This window comes from Pongo abelii, chromosome 23, assembly GCF_028885655.2.
Source record: "Pongo abelii isolate AG06213 chromosome 23, NHGRI_mPonAbe1-v2.0_pri, whole genome shotgun sequence".
In the NCBI taxonomy this organism is placed as follows: Eukaryota; Metazoa; Chordata; class Mammalia; order Primates; family Hominidae; genus Pongo; species Pongo abelii.
This window is the reverse complement of record NC_085929.1, coordinates 45,560,530-45,586,945: the sequence shown is the minus strand read 5'-3', so window position 1 is coordinate 45,586,945 and position 26,416 is coordinate 45,560,530. Positions and strand designations below refer to the sequence as shown.

The 26,416-nt window shown below is 54.0% G+C and overlaps 2 protein-coding genes and 1 long non-coding RNA gene across 8 annotated transcripts; 1 reads left to right on the top strand and 2 right to left on the bottom strand.

The window, feature by feature from the left end:
* APOBEC3H (apolipoprotein B mRNA editing enzyme catalytic subunit 3H) lies at window positions 1-6,972 on the bottom strand. Of its 5 annotated transcripts, none has more exons than XM_024239951.3 (5): window positions 6,871-6,972; window positions 3,769-3,925; window positions 2,691-2,958; window positions 2,256-2,380; window positions 1-299 (listed from the first exon to the last, which is right to left on the bottom strand). In XM_024239951.3, exons 2-5 carry the CDS (start codon window positions 3,916-3,918, stop codon window positions 207-209), a joined length of 636 nt encoding a protein of 211 aa, XP_024095719.1. In that variant the 5' UTR covers window positions 3,919-3,925; window positions 6,871-6,972; the 3' UTR covers window positions 1-206. The 5 variants fall into 5 exon arrangements, with proteins under 5 accessions (XP_024095719.1, XP_002831199.2, XP_009232662.1 ...); XM_002831153.5 differs by having other exon boundaries at window positions 1-296; XM_009234387.4 differs by lacking the exon at window positions 6,871-6,972 and adding an exon at window positions 5,196-5,304.
* Window positions 3,084-21,998, top strand: LOC129052663 (uncharacterized). Its single transcript, XR_008517765.2, has 3 exons — window positions 3,084-3,346; window positions 16,892-19,770; window positions 21,215-21,998. It is a non-coding gene; the product is annotated as an uncharacterized LOC129052663 (long non-coding RNA).
* APOBEC3G (apolipoprotein B mRNA editing enzyme catalytic subunit 3G) lies at window positions 13,281-24,061 on the bottom strand. Of its 2 annotated transcripts, XM_024239696.3 has the most exons (8): window positions 23,680-24,061; window positions 21,994-22,147; window positions 19,843-20,137; window positions 19,484-19,598; window positions 17,186-17,339; window positions 14,459-14,747; window positions 13,900-14,015; window positions 13,281-13,619 (listed from the first exon to the last, which is right to left on the bottom strand). In XM_024239696.3, exons 1-8 carry the CDS (start codon window positions 23,736-23,738, stop codon window positions 13,605-13,607), a joined length of 1,197 nt encoding a protein of 398 aa, XP_024095464.2. In that variant the 5' UTR covers window positions 23,739-24,061; the 3' UTR covers window positions 13,281-13,604. The 2 variants fall into 2 exon arrangements, with proteins under 2 accessions (XP_024095464.2, XP_024095465.2); XM_024239697.3 differs by lacking the exon at window positions 21,994-22,147 and having other exon boundaries at window positions 23,680-24,030.
* Window positions 24,062-26,416: the final 2,355 nt, after the last annotated feature.

The window sequence follows — 26,416 nt, the reverse complement described above, 5'->3', positions numbered from 1 at the left end:
TTTACAGACTTTAAAATTATCTTTATTTTTTCAATTATAAAATTATTCACCCACTTAGAACAGAAAGCAATATGGAAAAAGGAGGAAAAAAAGGTCTTCTGTACTTGGATGGGGCCAGGTTTGGGGCAAGGAACCGGCACTGTGGAGCTTGGTGCTTGCTCACAGGACCAGCAGGCTATGAGGCAACTGACATGCCCCAGGGAAAGTCATCTTGAGTTGCTTCTTGACAATGAGGAGGATACGGGTCCAAGCTGCAAACTTCTTAAGCCATTCTCTAAAACATCCACACTCCAGGACTGCTGAGAGGGAAAGAGAGAAGTTAGGAGGTACCGACTGGTGAGACACCACAGGGAGGAAGGGAGGGAGAGGTGAGGATAAGATCATTAGGAAGAGAAAAGAACTGGCACCAGAAGGGCCAAGAAGGCCTGGAGAAAAACAGGGAGGTGACAAGAGCATCTTAGAAAAGGGAGATTGTCTGTTTACTCTGTTGATAGTTTCTTTTGCTGTGCAGGAGCTCCATTTAATTAGATCCCAATTGTCAATTTCTGTTTTGGTTGCATTTGCTTCTGAGAATTTAATCATAAATTCTTTGCATAGACCAGTGTCCAGTAGAGTATTTCATATTTCCCAGGTTTTCTTCTAAGATTTTTATAGTTTGAGGTCTTACATTTAAGTCTTTAATTAATCTTGGGTTATTATTATTATTATTATTTTATTTTTATTTTTATTTTTTTGAGATGGAGTCTCGCTCTGTCACTCAGGCTAGAATGCAGTGGCACGATCTCGGCTCACTGCAATCTCCACCTCCCAGGTTCAAGGAATTCTGCCTCAGCCTCCCGAGTAGCTGGGACTACAGGCGCCTGCCACCACGCCTGGCTAATTTTTAATTTTTTTAGTAGAGACGGGGTTTCACCATCTTGGCCAGGCTGGTCTCGAACTCCTGACCTTGTGATCCACCCACCTCGGCCTCCCAAAGTGCTGGGATTACAGGCATGAGCCACGACGCCCGGCTGGTTATTATTATTTTTTTAAGCAAAGCCTCACTCTGTTGCCCAGGCTGGAGTGCAGTGGCACGATCTCAGCTCACTACAGCCTTCACCTTCCTAAACTCATGCAATCTCCCATTCACCCTCCCAAATGGCTGGGACCACGGGCACATGCCACCATGCCTGGCTGATTTTTGTATTTTTTGTAGAGATGGGGATTTGCCATGTTGCCCAGGCTGGTCTTGAACTCCTGGGCTCAAGCGATCCACCCGCCTTGGCCTCCTGAAGTGCTGGGATTACAGGCATGAGTCATCATGCCCAGCACATCTTGAGTTATATTTTTTTTTTTTCGGGACAGAGTCTTGCTCTGTTGCCCAGGCTGGAGTGCAGTGGCATGATCTTGGCTCACTGCAACCTCCCACCTCCCGGGTTCAAGCAATTCTCCTGCCTCAGCCTCCTGAGTAGCTGGGATTATAGGTGCAGAGACAGGGTTTCACCATGTTGGCCAGGTTAGTCTTGAACTCCTGACCTCTTGATATGCCTGCCTTGGCCTCCCAGTTCTGGGACTACAGGCATGAGCCACTGCGCCTGGCCGAGTTAATTTTTGTATATGGTGAGAGGTACACATGGACATAAAGATGCAAATAATAGACACTGGAGACTCCAAAAGAAGGGAGGGTGGGAGGGGGGCCAGGGTTGAAAAACTACCTATTGGGTGCTATGTTCCAGTAGATTGGGTGACTCAAACCTCAGCATCACACAATATATCCATGTAACAACCCTGCACATGTACCCCTGGAATCTAAAAGAACAAGAGGGAGCCCCTGGTGCGAGAGGAGAACACAAAAAAGAAACAGGTAGTGGGGCGGTGCACGGTGGCTCACACCTATAATCCCAGCACTTTGGGAGGCCAAGGCGGGCAGGTCACTTGAGGCCAAGAGTTCAAGACCAGCCTGGGCAACATAGTAAAACCCTGTCTCTACTGAAAATGCAAAAATTAGCTGGGCATGGTGGCGAGTGCCTGTACTCCCAGCTACTTGGAAGGCTGAGGCAGGAGAATCTCTTGAACCCAGGAGGCGGAGGTTGCATTGAGCCGAGATCGCACCACTGCACTCCTGCCTGGGTGACAGAGTGAGACCCTGTCTCAAAAAAGAAAAGAAAAGAAAAGAAAAAAAGTAGGGGTAAGGGCAGTGGGCAGAGGTGTGACTGGGTATGGGGCTGCGGCAGGCGGTGAGGAGGTCGGGGGCAGCAGGCAGGACAGTGCCTCACCTTTATCCTCTCAAGCCGTCGCTTTATGGCTCGACTGTTTTTATCTAGCTCCTCTAACATCTCAGAGGGGTTGAAGGAAAGCGGTTCCTTGTGGTCCACAAAGTTTTCCCAGCAGTCAGCAAACTCTGAGAGGGAAGAGGGAAACCAGCCAGGCCCCAGGGGCAGCAGCTGCAGTGCCAGGAGCTCTTGCTTCCTCTCCCTTCTCTTCTCTTCCTCTCCCTGGACATTGCTCTGTCCGGGGAATTCTCCGTCCCAGGTGGTGTCGGATCTTGGGCCTTGACTGAGCCACAGTCCTTCCTTCCTGGCCTCCCACCAGATCCCCCCGCTCCCCCCGCCCCCCGCCAACCTCCTCCAAACCACACCCCCCCCCCGGCCCCCGCCAAGCCTGTGCCCCAGGGGATTTGCACTCTTGGAACTGCAAAGCCTCTTTCCTACCTCGGGAGCCCATGACCTCCACCGGGACCTGGGATCCACACAGAAGCCGCAGCCCCTCCTGCTGGCGCCTGCACCAGTGGCAGTACAGGCGGGAGGCGAAGATGCGCAGGTTCAGATGGTCGTGAGCCTTGATGAAGGCAACCAGCTCCCGGACACAGGAGGGGCAGGGGCTCCACGTGAGGTAACAGGTGACTTGGTAGCACTGCGTTTCGTCCAGTCCCATGGATTTGATCTCGTTAATAAAGCGAATTTCTGCATGGCACTTTTTCTGGGGAGGGTCCCAAACAGACAGAAGGGAGGTGAGAAGAGAGAGGCCAGGAGTCATGTGACTGGGGGCGGGGGCCGGGACAGGGGCGGGGGATGCGGGGGCGGAGGGGTCTGTCCGGTGAACTTTCTAGTGCGTGGCCTGACCTAGCCTAGTGCAGGGCAAGCACTCGCTTCCTGCCTTCCCTGGTTTATACAGCCCTGCACTCACGCATCCATGTGTTAATTCATCTGTCCCAGGACTTCCACAGCTTTCTCTAAATTGGACAAAGATCCCCGGTGTCCAGAGGAGGAGACAACGCCTCCACGCCCCAGTCCCGAAGCTCTGTGGACCCTGCCTTTGGACACCCGCCTAGGAGCTGTGTCCAATCCGGGATGATCCTAAAGAGCAGGTGAGAGCCGGGGCGGGGAGGGAGGGCGGGGGCAGGGTAGGTCGGGGCTGGCAATAGAGCGGAGAGGGCAGGGGTGTGATGGAGTTGCACTCAGACCGTGGCACGGCACCTCGGCTTTCCCGAAGTAGTGACTGAGCTGAGATCGGGAGAATGAGTAAATGAGAGGGGCAGAAGGAGCATTCCACAGAAGGGTTGGCCTCTTCAGAGGTCCGGGGACGGGAAGGAATGGGAGTGTCCTAGGGAAGCTGGGCCACTCAGACCCAGCTAAGCTAAAACCCAGGCAGGCACCAAGGGTTAGGAAAACACAGAAGGTGTTAAATCAAAAATTGAGAAATTTATAGGCAGGCATTTCATGTATTTTCTGCACACATCAGATGGGGTTAGCCCCTGCCGGCCCTGCGCCCAGAGAGCCCGTGTGGCACCTTGTTTTTAAAGTAGCCTCTGGTAGGCGTGGAGCCATTCTGCGGCGTCAGCTGGTAACACAAGAGGGCCTTCCTCGGGTAGTAAGGCCTTTTGATGCGGCGCTTGTTGTTAAACTGTAAGCTGAATGTTTTGGCTGTTAGGAGAGCCATCGTGTTTCTGTGCAACAGAAAGGGGAAAACCAAAGATGAAGGGAGCGTCCTCTGGAGTCACCCCAGGCTCAAGCCACTTTTCAAACCCAACTCTTTTTTGTTTTTTGAGACAGAGTCTCGCTCTGTCGCCCAGGCTGGAGTGCAGTGGTGCGATCTGTCGCCCAGGCTGGAGTGCAGTGGCGCGATCTTGGCTCACTGCAACCTCTGCCTTCCAAGTTCAAGCGATTCTCCTGCCTCAGCCTCCCAAGTAGCTGGGATTACAGATGCCCACCACCACACCTGGCTAATTTTTGTATATTTAGTACAGACGGGGTTGCACCATGTTGGCCAGGCTGGTCTCGAACTCCTGAACTCAGGTGATCCACCCACCTTGGTCTCCCAAAGTGTTGGGATTACAGGCGTGCCCAGCCAAACCCAGCCCTTTCTGTTCACTTGGGCCCCTCCGCTTGGTGAAGGAGGGTCTCCCCTTTAGTTGTTGGCTAGGAGGACTGCAGTGGAGCAGGGGGAGGAAGGACTGGCAGGAGGGCAGGAGGAGGGGAGTGCTCCCTCCCACCTTGTCTGCTACCTCCCATCCTCCCACCTGGAAGGGCACCCGCTGCTGCCCACAGCTGAGGCTCTTTTCATGGGGATGCCCCGACCTCGTCACTATTCTTCCTGGGTTGGGTGGGGATCCCCTGCCTGAGAACTGTGGGTGTGCCTTTCTGGCTCCCCTGGGCTCAGACCTGCTCTGAGCTGCTCCCACGCTTCTGGCCTGAGTCCCAGATCCCTCTTTCCAGCTGCAGTTGGACACCCCCTCCTTGAGGTCCACAGGCCCCTCGACCCCTACATGTCCAATACCAGAACCCTTCTCCTTGGGGAGTGACGGGGTGGAAACTGGGGCTTCCTCTAGCACTGTGCTCTTTGCTCAGGTGTGTGACAAGTTTGTCTGCCCAAAACACAGAGTTGAGTGAACAGAAAAGCTGTTGTCACCAAGGGAGTGTTGTGACAGATTTTTGGCTGAAGGAATTACATAGATTTTGCTCTCCTGAATTGTGATTACATTCTACAGAGGATTCAATTTTGGATTTTGCTTTTTTTTGAGAGAGAGTCTCGCTCTGTTGCCCAGGCTGGAGTGCAGTGGTCCAATCTTGGCTCACTGCAAGCTCCACCTACCAGGTTCAAGTGATTCTCCTGGGTTCAAGCAATTCTCCCGCCTCAACCTCCCAAGTAGCTGGAATTACAGGCACCCTCCTTCATGCCCGGCTAATTTTTGTATTTTTGTAGAGATGGAGTTTTACCATGTTGGCCAGGCTGGTCTTGAACTCCTTTGACTTCAGGTGATCCACCTACCTCGGCCTCCCAAAGTGCTGGGGTTATAGGCATGAGCCACTGCGCCCCACCAGGATTGTGACCCACGCGCTTACCTCATGTCTCCCTGAGGGCCTGAGCTCCCTTTCTTTGGCCTCTCTGATTGGTGGTTGCCCTTCTACTTTCTATTCTGCTTTCTGGAAAACCCCTGAGCATTTCAAGCCTCCAAGTCCTGAGAATTACTGCAGCTTTCCCAAGCAGGAAGACCAGGGAAAGGAGAAGAGAAGGAGATGCTGGCAGGGGCAGCAGGGCCGGGGTGACCTCTCCCAGCTTGGGGCCCCAGCTCTGGTCTTTCCAGGGATGGATCTCCCATCCTCCCAGTATTTCTGCCACCCATCCTCTAACCCATTAAAAATAAGAAAAGTGAATAAAATTCTCCACTTCAAAATAAGAACTTTTTAATATTTCAGTTCAATTAAATCCTGGCATTTTACCTATTCATGTTATTTTATTTTATTGTTTTAGTTTTAATAGATAAGGGGTCTCCCTATGTTGCCCAGGCTGGTTTGGAACTCCTGACCTTTAGTGATGATCCTCCCCTTTCAGCTTTCCAAAGTGTTGGGATTACAGGCATGAGCCATTTTGCCTGGCCAGGCAGGAGAATGGCGTGAACCCGGGAGGTGTAGCTTGTAGTGAGCCGAGATTGCGCTCCAGCCTGGGTGACAGACTGAGACTCCCCTTCTCAAAAAAAGAAAACGAAACAAAAAATCAGGGTAGCACTTCCATCCCCAGGCCCAGGCCACTCTTCTAAGTGCTGAGAGGATCTGAGCTCACATGAGGCTGCCCTAGGCCTGCAGGGGCCATTCTCATCTTAGAGAGGAGGGGCCAGAGGCGCAGAGAGGCGGGGTAACCTGCCCAGGCCACGGAGCTGGGCCCTTTTCCCTGCCAGCCCTGTCCAGTCTCTGTATCACGGGCCCTGCAGGAGGGAGCCTTTGGGGACCAGGCTCTCTTCTTAACTAAATTTTAAAATAAAAGCATTTCTCCTGATCATTGAGTTTTTCCCATAAATTCCGTGTTACTGGTGTCATTATAAACGGTGAATGTGAATACTGATCGTGGAGGAGGAACGTGTGTTCAGGGTCGTCTGCATCCTCCTCTGCTCACAGTGGAGACATCCTTGAAAGAGATGATTTGCCTTGTGCTTCAGAGACCATTCCCTCCCCACACCCACTCCTAAGACTTTGTATTGAAACAAAGTAAATCTTACACAAGGTTCATCAAAGTGCTGTGAACAAAATTCCAGATTGCTCCCATCATCCTTTAGTTCAGTTCTCCCAGTTCCAGAGCCCAGGAATGGCAGGAAGCACACAGAGAGAGCACCCTCCCAAGGTGGGGAGCACTAGCCCAGCCATGACTTTTAGGGGAGAGTCTCAGCAGGGGGCTTGGGCTGGTGCAGGCTGGGGAGGCGGCCCAATCAGAAGCAGCAGTGGGGTGACCACACAGCAGGGCAAAGAACCTGGATAGGAGTGGGGATGGCAGGGGAGCCAGAGGGGAAGGAGCCCAGGGCTGGGGCTGGGGCAGCGGGAGACCAGGGCTGAGGCCCAGAAGGGCTGCCAGGCAGGAAGTGGCAGCAGAGGGCCCAGTGGACAGAGTGGGCAGCAGTACCTGATCTGTGCTTCTGGCCACAGCTTCCTTGGCCGACTTGCCCCTGCTTGTCTGGGGCGCTAAGTTTCACTTTTGGCAGCTCTCCCAAAAGTCACAAAAAGTCACCTCCCAGGGCTTGATGGGGTGGCTCCACCCTCTTCCTTTTGTGGGACTGGAGTGGGAGGGCCCTGGGCTGCTTCAGATCCCTCAGGCTCCTTTCTTTCTCTACTTTCCTCACGCTTGGCAGGAGAAGTCTGATGGAGGCGGCTCACCTCCCATCCTCCCACCCCCAATTCCCTCTCCAGGTACAGCCAGACCCAACTCCCTCCCCAGGTATAGTTTACAAAAGAACAAAGGCCAGATGCGGTGCCTCACACCTGTAATCCCAACACTTTGGGAGGCTGAGGCGGGCAAATCACGAGGTAAGGAGATGAAGACCATCCTGGCCAACATGGTGAAACCCCGTCTCTGCTAAAATACAAAAAATTAGCCAGTTGTGGTGGCCTGTGCCTGTAGTTCCAGCTACTTGGGAGGCTGAGGCAGGGAAATTGCTTGAACCTTGGAGGCAGAGGTTGCAGTGAGCTGAGATCGCACCACTGCACTCCACCCTGGCAACAGAACGAGACCCTGTCTCAAAAAAAAATAAATAAATAAATAAAAATAAAAAAGAAAGGAATTGATGGCTGGTCACGGTGCCTGTTATCCCAGCACTTTGGGAGGCTGAGGCAGGTGGATCGCCTGAGGTCAGGAGTTCAAAATCAACCTGGCCAACTGCACTCCAGCCTGGGCAGTAAGAACAAAACTCCGTCTCAAAAACTAAACTAAACTAAAATAAATGAAAGGAATAGAGGCCACAGAGAGGAACAGAGATCCAGACCAGGGCTGACACCATAGCCCAGATGCCACTCCCCTGGTGGACAGGGCAGGCTGCAGCCCCCTCCCCACCACCCCACTGACCTTTGGCATTCAGCCTCCTGGCAGGACCCTGAGCCTGATGTGAAATGAGCACTGGGGTCAGGCTCAGGACTGCATCTCCAGCGGATCCAGTGCCCATTACCTAGCCCAGTCCCCAGATAGCACTGGGAGGGGAGGGCAGTGATCCTGACAGTCAGAGGAGGTCCCAAGCACAGAGAGGCTAAGATACTGTCCCCAGGTCACACAGCAAATCAACAGCAGAGCTGGAGTGCTGGCCAGGACTTCCTGTGTCCCTTCTCCCCCACAGCTAGCTACTTTGAGGTTCTTCATTGCTCCATGGAAAGGAGCAGGAGAGGAGACATGAGGGAGGGGACTTACTGCTCCTAAAGGGCCTCCCAGGTCAGAGATGAAGGACCTGGACTTCACATTTGCATTCTGGAACCCATGTCCTCGTCTTCATGCATATCAACCAACACCCTTCAGATCATAAACACCAAAGAGCCAGGCCAGGTGCCATGGCTCATGCCTGTAATCCCAGCACTTTGGGAGGCTCAGGCAGGCTGATGACCTGAGGTCAGGAGTTCGAGACCAGCCTGGGCAACATGGCAAAACCTCGTCTCTACTAAAAATACAAAAATTAGCCAGGCATGGGGGCAGGCATCTGTAATCCCAGCTACTCAGGAGTCTGAAGCAGGGGAATCATTCGAACCTGGGAGGCAGAGGTTGCAGCGAGCCGAGATTGTGCCACTGCACTCTAGCCTGGTCGACAAGAACGAGACTCTGTCTAAAAGAAAAAGAAAAAGAAAAACCAAAGAACCCCTAGGAAAGTTGAATCCCAAGGGTGAGGACTAGGGGCAGTCACTGCGGAGTCTAGGTTCCACACCAAGGAGTCCCGCTGAAACTTGCCCAGCTTGTCCCTCCATATACTTCCGCCCTGCACACCCCGACAGCCCCCTAGACCCTGCATGGCCCCTGGGGTCACAGGAACTTGGGCGAGAATTTAGAAGGTTCCTGGGAATGGCATCCCCTCCACCCTATCTGTCCTAATGTTGGGGCTACAGTCCAAGGACGATTCCAGAATGAGCGGGGTCCTGCCAGAAGAGACGTCAGATCTGCACACTGTAGTGCTGGTTAATCACAGAGCTGAGTCTCCCAGGCTGAGAAGCGGGGAGGATGGAAAGGAAGGCGGAACCTTTTCCTGGTCCTTCCCGCAGGCAGCATTCCCACTGCTCCTCCAGTCAATTCCTGCAGCAGAGACCCTGTGGTGTCTAGGACGGGCCTGTGCTTAGGTGTTGTCTTCAGGAGGAGGGGAGGTTTGGCCTGGCCACTCTGGCCTGTGTTCGTTGCTGCAAAAGGGGACCCGATCCGGACCCCAAGAATGGGTTCTTGGATCTCTCACAAGAAAGAACTCAAGGTGAGCCACAGGGCGCAGTGAAGTTGTGATCATTTATTAGAAGCTCCTGCACTACAGACTAGGGAGGCCTCAGAAGGCAGAAGGAAGAACGTCCCGTCTTTGTTTTAAGCTTCTTTTTTTTTTTTTGAGATGGAGTCTCGCTCTGTCACCCAGGTTGTGGTGCAATGGTGCGATCTCAGCTCACTTCAACCTCTGCCTCCCAGGTTTAAGAAATTTTCCTGCCTCAGACTCCCAAGTAGCTGGGATCACAGGTGTGCAGCGCCACACCCGGCTAATTTCCGTATTTTTAGTTAAGAGCGGATTTCACCATATTGGCCAGGCTGGTTTCCAGCCTGGGTGACAGGGTGAGACCCTTACTGAAAAAATATATATAAATAAAGAGTGGAGACGGATGTCTACAGGCAAACAGGCTCCCTGCTGACACTGACCTCTCAAGGTGTGTGCCTTTCCCCTTATGCTCCTCTCTGCTCAGGGCCCCTCTCCCACTGAGGATGCCCTTCGAGGACTCAGGAGCCTTCTGTGTTGTCAGAACCCTCTGACAGGCAAGGCCACATCCTTCCGTCCTGCAGACTCAGGGCCCCAGTAGAAGGGATGTGACTCAGAAAAGGTGCCAGAGTCTTGCCTGCCTCCTCCCTATCCCCCTAGAAAGCCCTGTGCACCGTTAGGCAGGTGTGGGGGCAACTTTTTCAGACTTTGACCACAGAGGGCACTTTACTCCTGACCCGGGTGGCTCTCTGGGAAGCAGTGCCTGCCCGGGGTGGTGAGGGCCGGAGAAGGCAGTGGGAGGAGGATAGGGCCCCACCCTGGAGGGTGGCCGAGGTACAGACCCTAAGGGACAGCAGGCACCTTCCACCGCAGCCCATCCTATGCCTGTGGGTGCCAAAACCACAGCACTGCCGGTGGCATCACCTCCCCGAGGGCTTCCTGGGTGGAGGGGCTGGACCAGACCTTGTGGGCAGGGAGACTGCCATCACGTCAGGCAGCTTGACTCAGGGAGAGGAGGAGACTCAGATTGGCCCAACGCCTGGTGCGTACCAGCTCTGTCCCAAATCCAGCCCTCGCTGCCCTCCAAGTGCACAGTTGAGAGGGAGGTATAATTGCCCCCACTTTACAGGTGAGTAAAGAGAGGTTTCAGGGGAGGTGACGTGCCGAGGTACGGGACAGTGGCAGGCATAGTGGGCTCTTAGACTCAGGCTCGCCTGCCCACCCACCAGTGCTCTGGTCTCCACTCTCCAGGTCCCCATAGAAGTGTGTGGAACCATTACCCCCTGCCCCAGAGTGACACGGAGGGTCACGGTCTCTGTCCAGAATTTTCTGATTGGCACAGGGCAGACCTGATGGTGGGCGTTGTTGCTCTGTGTGCAGGTATGGCCCTGTGCCAGGCCGTCTCCCCCAGCCCTGCTCCTGACAGTTCCTGGACCACCCCCACCTCCATCTCAGTCTTCCCACCCAGGGAACGTGGCCACAAGCTCACTCCACCCTGGCCAGCTCCCTGAAACACACCAGCATCTTGATTAAGCAACAACCTTCCCTGCTGTCTCCGGATGGTCATTCATTCTTCCATGGGTAGAAAATTTGAAAGAAAAAAGTGGTAGATTTTGAAAATCTGTATTTGTTCTGAGGGTGGGGTAGGGGGATGACATTCACCAAGAACTGACTGGAATCATGATCTCATTCCCTTGGTCTTACCCAGGAACAGTTCAGGGCTGCCTCTGCCAGTCTGTCCAACCATCATTAGACTGCATTGCCCTCCATGCTGGGACCCTGATGGGTTTGTTTTGTTTGCTACGTGGAGTGGAGTGGAGTGGGTGGCAAAATGTCTAGCTTTTCCCAGAGCACAGCGCAACAAAAGTTCATCATGATTGCCCATGACAGACACAGCCTGGGGCCTGGGATCCGATCTAAAACTAGCACTCACGGCTGGGCACGGTGGCTAACGCCTGTAATCCAAGCACTTTGGGACGCCAGGCGGGCGGATCGCTTGAGGTCAGGAGTTTGAGCCCATCCTGGACCAAAGTGGTGAAACCCCATCTTTACTAAAACTACAAAAATTAGCTGGGTGTGGTGGTGCACACCTATAATCCTAGCTACTCCAGAGGTGGAGGCAGGAGAATCCTGGAACTTGGGAGGCGGAGGTTTCAGTGAGCTGAGATCGCGCCATTGCACTCCAGCCTGGGTGACACAGCGAGACTCTGTCTCAAAAAAACCAAAAACAAACAACAACAACAAAAAACAAACTACACTGTAAAATGCTTGTAGATAACACTGATAAAACACTGTGCCTCCCGGAGACACTTCTAAGCACAGGTGACAGGGGTCAGCTCCTAGGGAGTGACAGCCCCGCCCCCATTTCAGCCTCTGCAACACTGAGGGAAAATGTAAGACCCCATATCCCACGGGAGTTTCCACCACAGCCCAGGAAGTCCCCGGGGACAGGAAGGAGCTGGTTCCCCATGTGGGCAGCAGGGATGGGAGCAGGGAGAATGGCCTCCTTCACAGGTGCAGGCTTTGCCCGAGATTCACCCTGGTCTCCTGTAAGCGGGGGACAAGGCAGGCACGCAGCTGGCGTCCAGACTATTGAAGGAGAAGGCAGGGCAGAGGGACCCTGGGCAGGTGCTGGTCTGTGCAGCCCGGGTCACCCTGGGACCAGAATGGAGGTTCCACTTGGGTCTGGAGTCCATGCTGCTGTGTCCGGGGTCCCGGCTCTACCACTACTGTGGGGGCCCCGCCTCCCTACAGCCCAGAGGGACCACAGGCTCTCAGTTCCCAGCCCAGGTCTCAGCAGTGTCATGGGGCTGTGTCCAGTTCCCATCCCAGGACCCACAGGGTTCCCAGGTCATGGACTAAGCTGTGAGTTGAGGCCCGGGGGACAGGGGCCTGGGCCCTTGGAAGGTGGGGTTCTGGCCTCCCCTACACTGGCCCCTTTCCCAGAATGACCGCACATTTTTCATCACGTGCTTCAAAAGAGTGGAGTTAGGGCTGTTGTCAAACCCAGAGACACAAGCAAAGGGCAGCTTTGACAACCTGGTCTTTCCCACACCCACCCCTGCGTGGCAAACCCCAAATTCCTTAGCTCAGGGCGGGGCTGGGGTGGGCCCCGGAGAGCTCTGGGGCACCTGGAGGAGGTTTCTTATTGTCAAGTCTCTGTCACTGTGTGTGCGTGTGTGCACGTGTGTTGTGTGTGTTGTGTACGTGCATGTGTGTTTTTGTGTGTGTGTCTTGTGTATGTGTATGTGTGTGTGTTGTGTGTAGTGTGAGTATTGTGTGTGTGTGTTGTGTGTAGTGTGAGTATTGTGTGTGTGTGTGTGTGTTGTGTGTGTCTAGGCCAGGGAAACAGTGAGTCGTTTCTGCCCAGGAGCAGCTGCGTGTGAGGCCCGTTCTTGGTCTTATACGCGGCTTCTGAGGATTTTCCAGAAATCGTGAGGTGGGAGCCACCTGCTGTAATCAGGCACATAACACATCCCAGAGTTGGGAACCAATGCAGAACACCTGGGACAGACGCCAAGCTGAAGCCACAGCCCTGACACCTGCCGCCCTAGCCCTGGGCTCCGTCTCTGCCTCTGGAGCCTCCTGTCCCCAGGACTCAGCTCCTCTCCCCTCTGTGGCTGGGCTCTGCCTCCTGGGCTGCTCCTCTCCCCAGCCCTCTCTCTGGGCCCAGCCTGGACACCTGCCCCCTCCCTGGGCTCCTTCCCCCGACTGGGCCTGTCCTGGGTCTCAGCCATGGCCTTCCCTGGGCTCCCTCTCTAGGAGGTGGAATCAGGAAGGGGTGGACACAGGGCTGCTCCGGAGGGCCCCTGACTGCACGTGTGTGGTTCCTTTCCAACAGGGAGACTGGCTGCTGGCTGTCCTCTTAACTGCTGGGCATGTCCCTTCCAATCAGTGCCTGGGGCTCTGTGAGTGAGGGTGGGCGGGGCTTTGTGAGTGACGGTGGGGTCTGCATTTAGGTTCCTCTCCCGTGAGTTTTAGCTGAGTTTTCTGGCTCCAGAGGGATGTCGTGTGACCTTTCCCGGCTACAGGTCCACTACACAAGGAAAGACATCTACACATTTGCTAGTTTATGGAAACACTTGCAATTCATGATACAATCACACAGGAAAATATATACAGAAAGATTTAGTATTTCATTTTATTCCTCTACCTATAAAACCGATTCAAATTGTCACTGGATTAGTAGGTTTGAAACTTTTCTGAGTGTATTGAGCACAATATTAGTACTTTATTATTGAAACATAAGTAAATTTTTGATTAAAAGTAATGCACTCTAATTTTTAAAAGAATCTACTTGGTCAGGAGTGCATTGCTTTGCTGGTGTCTGTGATCAGCTGGAGATGCTGGTGAACAGCCTGTTTGCATTTCTTGGAAGAAGATCTTTTATTCTGAGGCTCAACCCAGGTCTCTGCCTTCCTTAGAGACTGAGGCCCATCCTTCAGTTTCCCTGATTCTGGAAGAGCAGGGGTGTTGAATGGAGCAAAGGGTGAGTGAGTGGAAAGTAAGCATATGGTGGAGGCCTGGGGACAGTGACAATGATCGGAGAGGAGGGAGGGATGCGGGAGGTGGGAGGGAAAGGGAGGCTGTGAGAAGGAAAGGGAGGGACAGAGACAGGTGCCCTGGGGGAGCAGGGAACCCAGAGGAGGCTCTGAGCAGAGTGGAAGGCAAGGCGCAGGGGAGAGGGGAGGAGGGGGAGGCCGATGGGGCACTGGGCAGAGGGAGAAAGCCCTCACCTGGAGAATGGCCTGCAGCTTCCCACTCCAGGCTTCGCTGTGCTCCTCTAGTCCATCCCAGGGCTGGAAGGGACGTCCCTGGTGGTCCACAAAGGTGTCCCAGCAGTGCTGAAATTCTGAAAAGGGACAGGGGAGGTAAGTCACGCTCCCGCCATGGGACCGGGATGGCACCAAGGGCCCATGACTCTCAGGACAGATTTCCCACATCCTGGTTTCAGTCCCTCCTTTCCCTCTCCCTCCCCTAGGGATTTATGTCCTTTATCAGGCACTTCTTTCCTATTGGAATCTGGGCCAGCCCAGTTCTCATTTTTTCTGGAAGCCCCAAGTTCTGCTGCCACTTCCAGCCACCCTCCCCGCCCTCCCCAGGTCCACATCTCCTGGCCTGGCCTCTCTCTTCCCATTGACCCCAAAGTCAGGTCCAGAATGCAGCCATCGCCTCTGCAGGCGGAGGATCAAGGCCTTTCCCACAGGGATGCCGACCCTCCCCACTTTCTAGTAACTTCCCAGGGCCCTCTCCTGCCCTGGCTGACCCCATCCTACTCCAGGCTTCCATTCTCACCACTGTATGTCATTATTGAAATTTTGGCCTCAGCCTCGTCCAGGGTGCGCAGCCCCTCCTTACATCTTCCTTGATCATCATAGATGCGGGCAGCGAAGATGCACAGGCTCACGTGTTGGTTATTTGAAATGAATTTAGCCATTTCCTGGGCACAGCGGAAGCAGGGGCTCCAGGAGGTGAAGCAGGTAACCCTGTAGCGCTGCTTCCCGTCCAGCTTCCAAAACGGAATCACGTCCAGGAAGCACAGCTCTGCATGGCGGCCTTCAGGGAAACCATGTATAGCTGGAGCCTAGAAAAGAAAGCAAGTCATGAGGTAATCTCTTTTTTTTTTTTTTTTTGAGACAGAGTTTCACTCTTGTTGCCCAGGCTGGAGTGTACAAGTAGCTAGGATTACAGGCATGCACCACCACACCAGGCTAATTTTGTATTTCTAGTAGAAAAGGGGTTTCTCCATGTTGTTCAGGCTGGTCTCAAACTCCCAACCTCAGGTGATCTGCCTTCCTCAGCCTCCCAAAGTGCTGGGATTACAGGCATGAGCCACAGCACCCGGCCAAGGTAATTTTTAGTGAGTCGGGAGGGACAGCCTGGATCAGGTGAGGCTGGGAGCGGGGCAGCCTCCAGCACAAAATTAGAAGGGGGCACCGAATCCCAGTTATCAAGATGACTTTTTTCTTTTCTTTTCTTTTCTTTTCTTCTCTTCTTTTCTTTTCTTTCCTTTTCTTTTCGACAGAGTCTGGTTTTATCACTCAGGCTGGAGTGCAGGGGCGCCATCTCGGCTCACTGCAACCTCCACCTCCCGGGTTCAAGCGATTCTGGTGTCTCAGCCTCCCCAGTAGCTGGGACTCAGGCATGCACCACCACGCCTGGCTAATTTTTGTATTTTCAGTAGAGACGGGGTTTCACCATATTGGCCAGGCTTGTCTTGAACTCCTGACCTCAAGTGATCTGCCCACCTCAGCCTCCCACAGTGCTGAGATTACAGGCGTGAGCCACCACACCTGACCGGATTTTTACAATAATCTATTAAATAATTTAATTTTCCATTATGATGGGATTTCTCTGATACTGAGTATTTGGCGCATCCTCTCATTTTGCACATGAGGTCAGTGCCTTGAGGACCCTCACTCTGCCCCAGGCCTGCAGGGAGGGGCTGTAGAGCTGGGGGAGGGAGGACAGATGCCACTGAGCTGCGTATGCTTCCCTCATGGGGAGACTGACCTCTCTACCCATCAATTCCCCTTGCCCCACCCCTTCTGTGACCCGTAATTCTAGAAGCTTCCACATTGTGCTTTACCCTGTATTAAGCCCACGAGTGACATAGACTGAGGCCAGAAGGCTCCCTTTGCAGGGAGAAGTGGGGATGAGGGGCCCCCAGCAGGACTAACCCCATATTGGGAAGGGCCCCAGTCATGGGGTGATGGTCCTTGTTGAGCCCAAGGAATGATGGTGTTTTGTCCAAATTTCGACTGGGAACTAGTCAAGCCCAGGAGTCCAGTGCAGAGAGGACTCGGGATAGAATGGATGACACGATTTGTGCTGAGAAGGGGCTGTGGGTCATTCCTGGGGGAGTCCCATCCCACTGGTTAGGCAGTGATGGGGACCAGTGCCCTTGAAAGTAGCTTCCAAGCAGTGTGTGTGGGCCCAGCAGGGCCCATATTAAGCTCATAGAGCCCAGAGGAACCCCGTTTCCAGCACCAGAGCCAAGCAGAATTCGGCCTCTCCAGTCAGGGGCTGTGCTGGACAAGGGCGAGGGAAGAACGTCCCACGGGCTCAGGGCCCCTCGGCCTGGCCTGGCCCAGCTCCTCTTCAAATGCTGGCCATCCCTGCATCCTGACTTGGGGCCTGTTCTGGCCTTGCTGTGGGCTCCACCCTGGGCAGGACAGAATCCCTGGTCGGCCTCTCCTGCCTCAGTCTCTCTTCCTGCAGGATGAAGCCCAGGAGCAGGCACTGGGGAATCCTGGCCTTGTGAGGTCAGGTAGGCCCCGATCCTCAAATCCCACAGTTCTGAATCATTCCTGGTGGGCGCTGTGTCTGTGAGGGGATCCTGGGAGGGTCCTCAGGCAGCACTTTTTTTTTTTTTTTTGAGACGGAGTCTCGCTCTGTTGCCCAGGCTGGAGTGCAGTGGCGCGATCACGGCTCACTGCAAGCTCCACCTCCCAGGTTCATGCCATGCTCCTGCCTCAGCCTCCTGAATAGCTGGGACTACAGGTGCATGCCACCACACCCGGTTAATTTTTTCTATTTTTAATAGAGATGGGGTTTCACCGCGTTAGCCAGGATGCTCTCGATCTCCTGACCTCGTGATCCGCCAGCCTCGGCCTCCCAAAGTGCTGGGATTACAGGCATGAGCCACCGCGTCCAGCTGGAAGCACTTTTTCTTTGACCCCACTTGGCCCTGGTACAGACCCTTTTCCTCTGCCCCGACCCTCTCAGAACACAGCAGGAGTGGGGACGGCTGAGACCTGGACCTGGGGGTGACTCTGGACTAGTGGTGTTAGCCCCTGAGACATGTGGCTGGTTAGGCATGTGGGGCTGGAAGCCGCCAATCCTGGAGAGTCACTGAAGCCGAAGTCTCCGCCAACCCCGGGGACAAGCAGCAGCAGCTACAGGAAGCACAGGTGACAGACACTCTGCGGGACACCACAGGTACCACCCCAGAACCTTCTGCTCATGCGTGTCCCTGGAGTGGGAGGGCCCTGCCTGGATGCGGGTGGCTGGGTTGGTCACCTGGTTGCATAGAAAGCCCCTGCGCTGGTTCAGCAGGACCCAGGTGTCATTGTGCAGGCGCTCCACCTTATAACACAGGTAAGTCTCATGCCGTCCTTCCACCCAAGGTTCATTGTTAAAGTTGGAAGTGAATGTGAGTGGATCCATCGAGTGTCTGGAAAGTGGGGGAAAAGCGCAGAAGAGTAAGAGCCCTCCTGGTCTGTCCCGCCTCCCCCTCCCTCTCCACGCTTCCTCCCTTGCACCCCACCCTCCTTCCTTCCCCTGCTCCCCACATCCCTTAGCACCTGTCAGAAGGGGCTCCCGCTCACTTGCTAGAGCCTCCAAACCTCCCCCTCTGACCCCTTCTGGGGCTCACTGGGAGATCACTGCAGCCCTGGGGCCTGTCTAAGCCTTGTCAGGGTCTCCCCAGGGTCAGCTTAGTGTGCTCAGGCCCTCTCCCTGGGGTACAGCTGGGTCTTCTTCCCTGGCCTCACCATAGACCCCAGTCCCGGCTCTGCTCACTCTCAGTCCCTGCTGGAGGTGGACCCGCTGGGGCTTCCCTCCTACCTACAGGATTAACTCTAGCCACACCCAGCATCAGGGCAGAGACACTCCTGAGCGGGACCAGCCGGGAGAAAAGCCTGCCAGGGACTTTTTTTTTTTTTTTTTTTTTAAATAACTCACAGGATTTCTTCTGTTGCCAAAAATACCTGTCCTTACAAAACCACAAATTATAAAGTTAAAAGTGAATTATTGGCACCCAGTGCAGAGGCATTTCCAAACCAGAAACACCAGATCTTCACCCTGGACTGGACAGAGGGGAGGATGCGACCTTTGATAGGACTCTGCAGAGCCCAGCCTGGAACTGGGAAGATTCTGGCTGGGGAAGCCACAGGCATCAGCTGAGGGGTCATGTCAGGACCCCAGAGAGGCCCAGAGAGAGGCTGAGAAGAGGAGCAGCCCGGGAGTGGGGGAGCAGGGGAGCCTGTTGAGGCGGCTAAGGAGGGGCTCAGAGTGTTGGGTGCAGAAGGAATGGGGTAGGTGAAGCACGCAGGAACATCTGGGTGGAGGGGCTGTGAGAGTCAGGTCAGGACTCCCCTGGGAAACAGACACACAGGACAGGAACCCCTGCACTCCCCACCCAGGCCCGCCCACAATGACTGCAGCTTGTTGCCGTGGGCTTCACTGTTTCTCCCCAAAATCAATGTATTGAAGCCTTAACCCCCGCTCCCTCAAAGGGTGGCTGTATTTGGAAACAGGTCCTTTCTTTCTTGTTTGTTTGAGGAGAAGTTTCGCTTTTTTGCCCAGGCTGGAGTGCAGTGGCACAGTCTGGGCTCACCGCAACCTCTGCCTCCCGGGTTCAAGCGATTCTCCTGCCTCAGCCTCCCGAGTAGCTAGAATTATAGGCGCCCACCACCACTCCCGGCTAATTTTTGTATTTTTGGTAGAGATGGGGTTTTAACATGTTGGCCAGGCTGGTGTCGAACTCCTGACCTCAGGTGATCCACCCGCCTTGGACTCCCAAAGTGCTGGGATTATAGGCATGAGCCTCTGCACCTGGCCTGGAGACAGGTCCTTTCATCAGATGATTAACTTAAATGAGACCTTTAATGTGGGCCCAAATTCACATGGCTGGGGTCCATAAACGAGGAGGACATTTGGAGGCAGAGAGACCCCAGGAGTGCAGGTGCACAGAGGAAAGGCCAGAGAGGACACGGCCGGAAGGGACCCCCTGCCAGCCAGGAGGAGCGGCTGCAGAAGACACAACCCCGCCTACCCCTCCAGCTTGGACTTGCAGCCTCCAGATCTGTGAGAAAATAAATGCCTGCCCTGTGGGCACCCGGCCCGGCACATCTATGGCAGCCAAAGCCTGAAGCTCTGTTTCCACGGAGGCAGCTCCTTCTCAGGGGCTCAGGTCGGCCTTTAAGGACGTTGCTCAAAACTTCCGACTGTCGGGCTTGTGACTATTCATGCCCACTTCGTACGTCCAGTTTTATGACAAATTCGGTTATGCCAGGGAGATGGAAGGAGCCAGGTTGGGGCTCCCAGGCTGTGGGGGTGGATGGAGGTCGCTCTCTGGAGGCAGGAGGGGCCTCTCACTCACAGGAAGAGCCCAGGAAAGCAGGTGGGAGGCACCAAGGTGGAGGGAGCACGAGGAGTGTGGATGAGGGGGTGTAATCATGAGGGCAGGCAGCGGGCAGGAGGGAGGGCGGGAGGGCCTGGCCAGGAGAGGACCTGGTCTGGGACAGAGGAGAAGCCTCAAGAGGATGAGCAGGAGGTGAGAGGAGCGAGGCGATGAGCCTGGAGGGAGACCCTCACCTGAGAATCTCCCCCAGAATGATGTGCAGTACTATATAATATTTAGGCAGATTATTCCAAGGCTCAAATAGCTCTCTTTGGCTGTACACGAACTTGTTCCAACAGTGCTGAAATTCTGAGAAAAAGAAGAGAGAACACAGTCAGGCCCAGCTGGCCCGTCTTCTGTGACCTCGGGACCCTTCCCTCCCAGACATATTCTGGAGACTAGTTACAGTCAGTGCCAGACCCAACCCCACAGGCTCCCCTGGGACACTTGGCCTTTGCAGGCATCAGAGCAGACCCACAAGGTATGTGTGCAAAGGACCCATCACAGACCCTCATGTTGTCCCTCCCACATCCCTGAACCTCCCACTTCTCACCGTCGTAATTCATGATTTTCATGTTGGCACGCGGACCGTCTCTTTCCCGACACAGGCTGCGAAGCGCCTCCTGGTAATCTGGGTCCCAGAAGTAGTAGAGGCGGGCAACAAAGATGGTCAGGGTAACCTTCGGGTCCTCGGCCAGGAACGTGGCCACATTCCTTGTACACTTTGTGCAGGGGCTCCAGGACATGTACCAGGTGACCTCGCACTCCTGGTCACGATGCAGCGTCCTCCACTTGCTGAACCAGTGGAAGAATCTCATCTCTGGGTGGTTCTTAAGCTCGAAATACACCTGGGAGAGGAGCAGGGTCAGGGGATGCTCTGAGAGGGGGAGCAGGAGGAGAGCAGGGGTGGGGCAGGAGGAGGAGGGGCCAGGACAGGAGTCCAGGGGATCTTGCCACTGAAGCTCCTTTCCTCCATCCCCCCTGTTTGGTTTGAGTGTTTGTCTGCTCCAAAGCCCATGTTCAGTATTAATTGCTATGGTAATGGCCTTAAGAGATGGCACCTACAAGCAGCTATGAGGCTGTGGGGACTGCACCTTTGTAGGTGCGACTGCAGTGGTTATTCAAGGGCGACTTTCAGCCCCTCTTTCTGTCTCTTGCCCTCTAGCTGGAGGGGCAGTATGTCAGACTAAATTCCTGCTTCCTCTTGCCCCCATGTCACGGAGCAGCAGTGACTCAACATCCCAGGCCACTCTGTCTGGAGCATCCCCTGAGCTTCTGGCAACAACCTGCACCCCCACGTGATGGTGCAGCTCGCAGGCCCTGGAAAGTTGCTGGTGCCTTGACAGTAGACTTCCCAGAGTCCAGAACTCGAGCCCACACATTTCTGTTCATTGTAAATGTCCCCGTCTCAGTCCTGCTGTTGAAGCATCACAAGGTGCACCAAGACACGTGCTTCCCTGTGTTTGGAAGTTTTCCCAGCCCTGTTCACGGCCTCATGTGTGAATTCTAGCATCCATTCTCCCAGGCATCCATTCACCAGACAGCCTCAGCCCCTACTGTGGCCTGGGCCCCTGGGGTCTGCCTTGTTCCCTGTCTGCGGTCAGTGGGGAGGCCACTGGACCTGCACTGTCCATGTTGGGGGGGCGGGCACTGGCCAAGGGGCTACTGAGCACTTGAAATGGGGCTCTGATTAGAGACCTGGGCACCTGAAAAATACACCACTCATTTCTTTTTTTTTTTTTTTTGAGATGGAGTTTCGCTTTTGTTGCCCAGGTTGGAGTGCAACGATTTAATCTCGGCTCACTACAACCTCTGCCTCATGGGATCAAGCGGTTCTCCTGCCTCAGCCTCCCGAGTAGCTGGGATTACAGGCGACTGACACCACGCCTGGCTAATTTTTTTTTTTTTTTTTGTATTTCTAGTAGAGATGGGATTTCACCATGTTGCCCAGGCCAGTTTCGAATATCTAACCTCAGGTGATCTGCCCGCCTTGGCCTCCCAAAGTGCTGGGATTACAGGTGGGAACCACCCACCGTACGTGACCTACGCAGCTCATTTCAAAGACTCAGTGTGACAAGAAAAAGAAACTTCATTATCTTGTCAAGAATTTTATGTTAATTAATGTTGAAATAATATGTTAGCTACATTGGATTAAATAAAATATTAAAATTAGGCGGGGTACAGTGGCTCACACTTGTAATCCCAACACTTTGGGAGGCCGAGTCAGGTGGATCATCTGAGGTCAGAAGTTCGAGACCAGCCTGGTGAATATGGTAAAACCCCATCTGTACTAAAAATACAAAAAAAATTAGCTGGGTGTGGTGGTGGGCACCTGTAATGGCAGCTACTCGGGAGTCTGAGGCCACAGAATCGCTTGAACACAGGAGGCAGAGGTTGCAGTGAGCCGAGATCACGTCATTGTACTCCAGCCTGAACAACAAGAGCAAAACTCCATCTCAAAAAAAAAAAAAAGAAAAAAGAAAAGAAAAATGGAAAAACAAGGCCTTTTGTGCAGAGGCAAACCCCCTCCACGATCCGATCCCAGGACGGTCCAGCAGGAAGGTCAGGGCCACGGACTCGGAAAGCGTGGGAGAGAAGGACACACTGGATAGCCCGCTGCCGGGCACTTCACTTATCAGTGCGTGGTTTGCTTTCCCAGCTGGCTTAGCTCCTGCCTGCAAAGTGATTGGAGTCTGGGTGGTACCTGGCCTCGAAAGATCTTTGCGTCCAAAGGGGGCCTTGAGGGACCCTTTGTTTTCACTTCGTAGCACAGCCACACGGTATTCCGACGAGAAAGGATGGGTCTATTTTTAAAGTTGTAGGAGAATTTGTGTGGATCCATTCCATCCACCATGTTTCTGAAGACACAAGAGAGAAACCAGCCAATGTAGAGAGCACTCCTGGGGGCCCTCCGGGCTGATGTCCACTAAACACAGCCCCCTGGACGGCTCTAGGCCTCCCCCATCCCTCCCCAGCCCTGAGAATTTCGGTGGAGACTGTAGTGAGCCGAGATCGCGCCACTGCACTCCAGCCTGGGCGACAAGAGCAAAACTGTGTCTCAAAAAAAAAAAAAAAAAAAAGAGAGAGAGACAGAATAAAACTCTTCACCCCAAAATAACAGCTTTTAACCTTTCAGCTCAGTTCCTTCCTGACTTTTCACCTCTGTATATTACTATTGTTAAATCATGGTAGAACCGAATTCTGAGGCCCAGGCCACTCTTCTAAGTGCTGCGCGGGGGTGAGCTCACGTGAGGCTGCCCTAGGCCCGCAGGGGCCATTCCCACCTTACAGAGGAGGGGCCAGACGCGCAGAGAGGCGGGGTAACCTGCCCAGGCCACAGAGCTGGGGACAGATGGAGCAGGGGCCCCTTTCCAGGCCAGCCCTGTCCAGTTTCTGTATCACTGGCCCTGCAGGAGGGAGCCATTGGGGACCGGGCTCTCTTCTTACTAAATTTTAAAATAAGAGCATTTCTCCTGATCATTGAGTTTTTTTCCCATATATTCCATGTTTTTTGTTTTGTTTTTGTTTTTTTTCTTTTGAGACGAAGTTTTGCTCTTGTTGCCCAGGCTGGAGTGCAATGGGGCGATCTCGGCTCACTGCAAACTCCGCCTCCTGGGTTCAATGGATTCTCCTGTCTCAGACTCCCAAGTAGCTGGGATTACAGGTGCCCGCCACCACACCTGGCTAATTTTGCATTTTTAGTAGAGACAGGGTTTATCCATGCTGGTCAGGCTGGTCTTGAACTCCCGACCTCAGGCGATCCGCCCACCTCAGCCTACCAGAGTGCTGGGATGACAGGCGTGAGCCACTACACCCGGCCACTATATTCCACGTTACTGGTGTCATTATAAATGGTGAATGCTCATCGTGGAGGAGGAGCATGTGTTCGGGGTCATCTGCATCCTCCTCTGCCCACAGTGGAGACATCCTTGGAAGACATGATTTATCTTGTGCTTCAGAGACCATTCCCTCCTCACACCTTCTCCTAAGACTTGGTATTTAAGCAATGTAAATCTTACAGAAAATCCATCAAAGCCCTTTGAACAAAATTCCACCTTGCTCTAATCATCATTTAGTTCAATTCTCCCAGTTCCAGAGTTCAGGAATGGCGGGAAGCACACAGAGGGAGCACCCTCCCAGGGCAGGGAGCACCACCCCAGCCATGACTTTCAGGGGAGAGTTTCAGCAGGGGACCTGGGCTGGGGCAGGTGGGGGAGGCGGCCCATTCAGAAGCAGCAGTGGGGCTACCACACAGCAGGGCAAGGAGCCTGGCTGGGAGTCGGGGGTGCAGGGGAGCCAGAAGGGAGGGAGCCCAGGGCTGAGGCCCAGCAGGGCCACCAGGCAGGAAGGGGCAGCAGAGGGGCCCAGCGGGTAGAGCGGGCAGCGGTACCTGAACTGAGGATTCATCATTGGCCGGCTAGTCCTGACTAAGATCTTTGTCTGGAGCATCAGGGTTTCACTTTCTGCTCGAGGCTCCTGGTTTTAGGACAGCCCTCCTTAAAGTGAACTCCCAGGGCCTCGTAGTCATAGCCCCTCCCCCTTCCTGCTCAGGCGCTGGTGTGGGAGGCTCTCGGATGATTTATCTTCCTCAGTCTCTCACTCTCTTTCTGGTTTTCTCTGGGGCCCTTCCCGGGGCAGAGGGACCTCTGATAAAGACAGGTCGCTCTGTGCGGCAGGACCCAAGGCAATTGCAAAGGGAAAGAGAAAGTCATTGCAGCCAGAGCCCAGGAGGTGGGTCCACACCAGGCTGAGCCAGCAGAGCACAAGCCCCTCCCCTGGTGGTCCCGCCCAGCTGGAGCCGCCTCTCCACCATCAAGACAGACAGGCTGATGCCTCCGCAGGGACTCCCGGATCCTGCCCTCAGGGATCATCCCAGAGACGGCCCCCACCCAGCAGCCATGGGGACAGGGAGGGAGAGTGGAGGGCCAGGTGTCTGCCTCTCCCAGGCCTTCACCCTCGGAGGCCGCCATGGGAGGGAGGGACAGCAGGTGGGTGTGGGCCTCAGGTGTCCCACCAGGATGCCATGCGCACCCCCACACTGAGCTCTTTCCTTCCTGCTTCTCCTTCTTCCCCATCTCCTGCCCGGAGTTCCTCCCTGGTGGGCTGAACTTTCGCCCTCTCTTGTCCCCATATTATGGAAGGGCAGCGGCTGGTGTCCCAGGCCAGCCTGTCTGGAGCCTCCCTGCGCGTCTCACAGCTCTCTTCCCGTGGTAGCGTGTTCCCATGGTGCGGTGACCTAAAAATTACACAAGGGATGCATTTGTCTTTTTGTTTGTTTGCTTATTTTTGTTTTTTGTGCTTTTTTGAGATGGAGTCTTGCTCTGTTGGCTAGGCTGGAGTGCAGTGGCATGATCTCAGGTCACTGCCATCTCTTCCTCCCAGGTTCAACCGATTTTCCTGCCTCAGCTTCCTGAGTAGCTGGGATTACAGGCACCCGCCACCACACCCAGTTAATTTTTGGATTTTTAGTAGAGACGGGGTTTCTCCATGTTGGTCAGGCTGGTCTCGAACTTGTGACCTGAGGAGATCTGCCCACCTTAGCCTCCCAAAGTGCTGGGATTAGAGGCATGAGCCACCGTGACTAGCCACAATGTATAAATTTGGAAAGGAGACTATATTTCTTGTTAAGGGTGACAGCCTGCAAGGTAGTCATCCAGCAGCCTGGGAAGAGCAGCCTCTGGGAAACACCAGAGACAGACATTTAGAAGCAGGAGGGGCTGGGGCAGGAGCTTTATACTGAAGGGGTTGGCTAAACGTACATGTTCAACAGGCTACAGGAGGAGCTATGAATATTCATGTGGGTGGCTGCAGTCCATGCCTATTGAACAAACATGCGTGTAACATATGATTCCAGGCGGGCACGGTGGCTCACGCCTGTAATCCCAGCATTTTGGGAGGCTGAGGCAGGTGGATCATCTGAGGTCAGTGTCAGGCCTCTGAGCCGGAGCTAAGCCATTGTGACCCCTGTGAACTGCACATATACATCCAGATGGCCTGCAGCAGCCAAGAAGTCTGGAACAGCCGAAAAAACACAAAAGTGAAACAGCCAGTTTCTCCCTTAACTGATTAACCAACCTTAAGACATTCCACCATTAGGACTTGTTCCTGCCCTTCCCTAACTGATCAATCGACCTTATGACATTCTTCTCCTGGACAATGGGTCTCATGGTCTCCCCACCATGCACTTGTGACCCCCTCCCCTGCTGACAACAGGTGACCACCTTCCACTGTAACTTTCCACTGCCTACCTGAAGGGGTGGGTCGCCCCTCCAAACCTGTGGGTGCTTCTCGTTAGGTGGAACGAGAGACTTGGAAAAGAAAAAGACACAAAGTATAGAGAAAGAAATAAGGGGACCCAGGGGACCAGCGTTCAGCATATGGAGGATCCCCCTGGCTTCTGAGTTCCCTTAGTATTTATTGATTATTTGTCGGTGTTTCTCAGAGAGGGGGATGTGTCATGGTCACAAGACAATAGTGGGGAGAGGGTCAGCAGACAAACACGTGAACAAAGGTCTTTGCATCATAGACAAGGTAAAGAATCCAGTGCTGTGCTTTAGACATGCATACACATAAACATCTCAATGCTTTGCTAAGCAGTATTGCTGCCCGCATGTCTCACCTCCAGCCCTAAGGCGGTTTTTCCCTGTCTCAGTAGATGGAACGTACAATCGGGTTTTATACCGAGACATTCCATTGCCCAGGGACGGGCAGGAGACAGATGCCTTCCTCTTGTCTCAACTGCAAGAGGCACGCCTTCCTCTTATACTAATCCTCCTCAGCACAGACCCTTTACGGGTGTCGGGCTGGGGGACGGTCAGATCTTTCCCTTCCCACGAGGCCATATTTCAGACTATCACATGGGGAGAAACCTTGGACAATACCTGGCTTTCCTAGGCAGAGGTCCCTGCGGCCTTCCGCGGTTTTTGGGTCCCTGGGTACTTGAGATTAGGGAGTGGTGATGACTCTTAAGGAGCATGCTGCCTTCAAGCATTTGTTTAACAAAGCACATCTTGCACAACCCTTAATCCATTTAACCCTGAGTTTGACACGGCACATGTTTCAGAGAGCACGGGGTTGGGGGTAAGGTCACAGATTAACAGCATCTCGAGGCGGAAGAATTTTTCTTA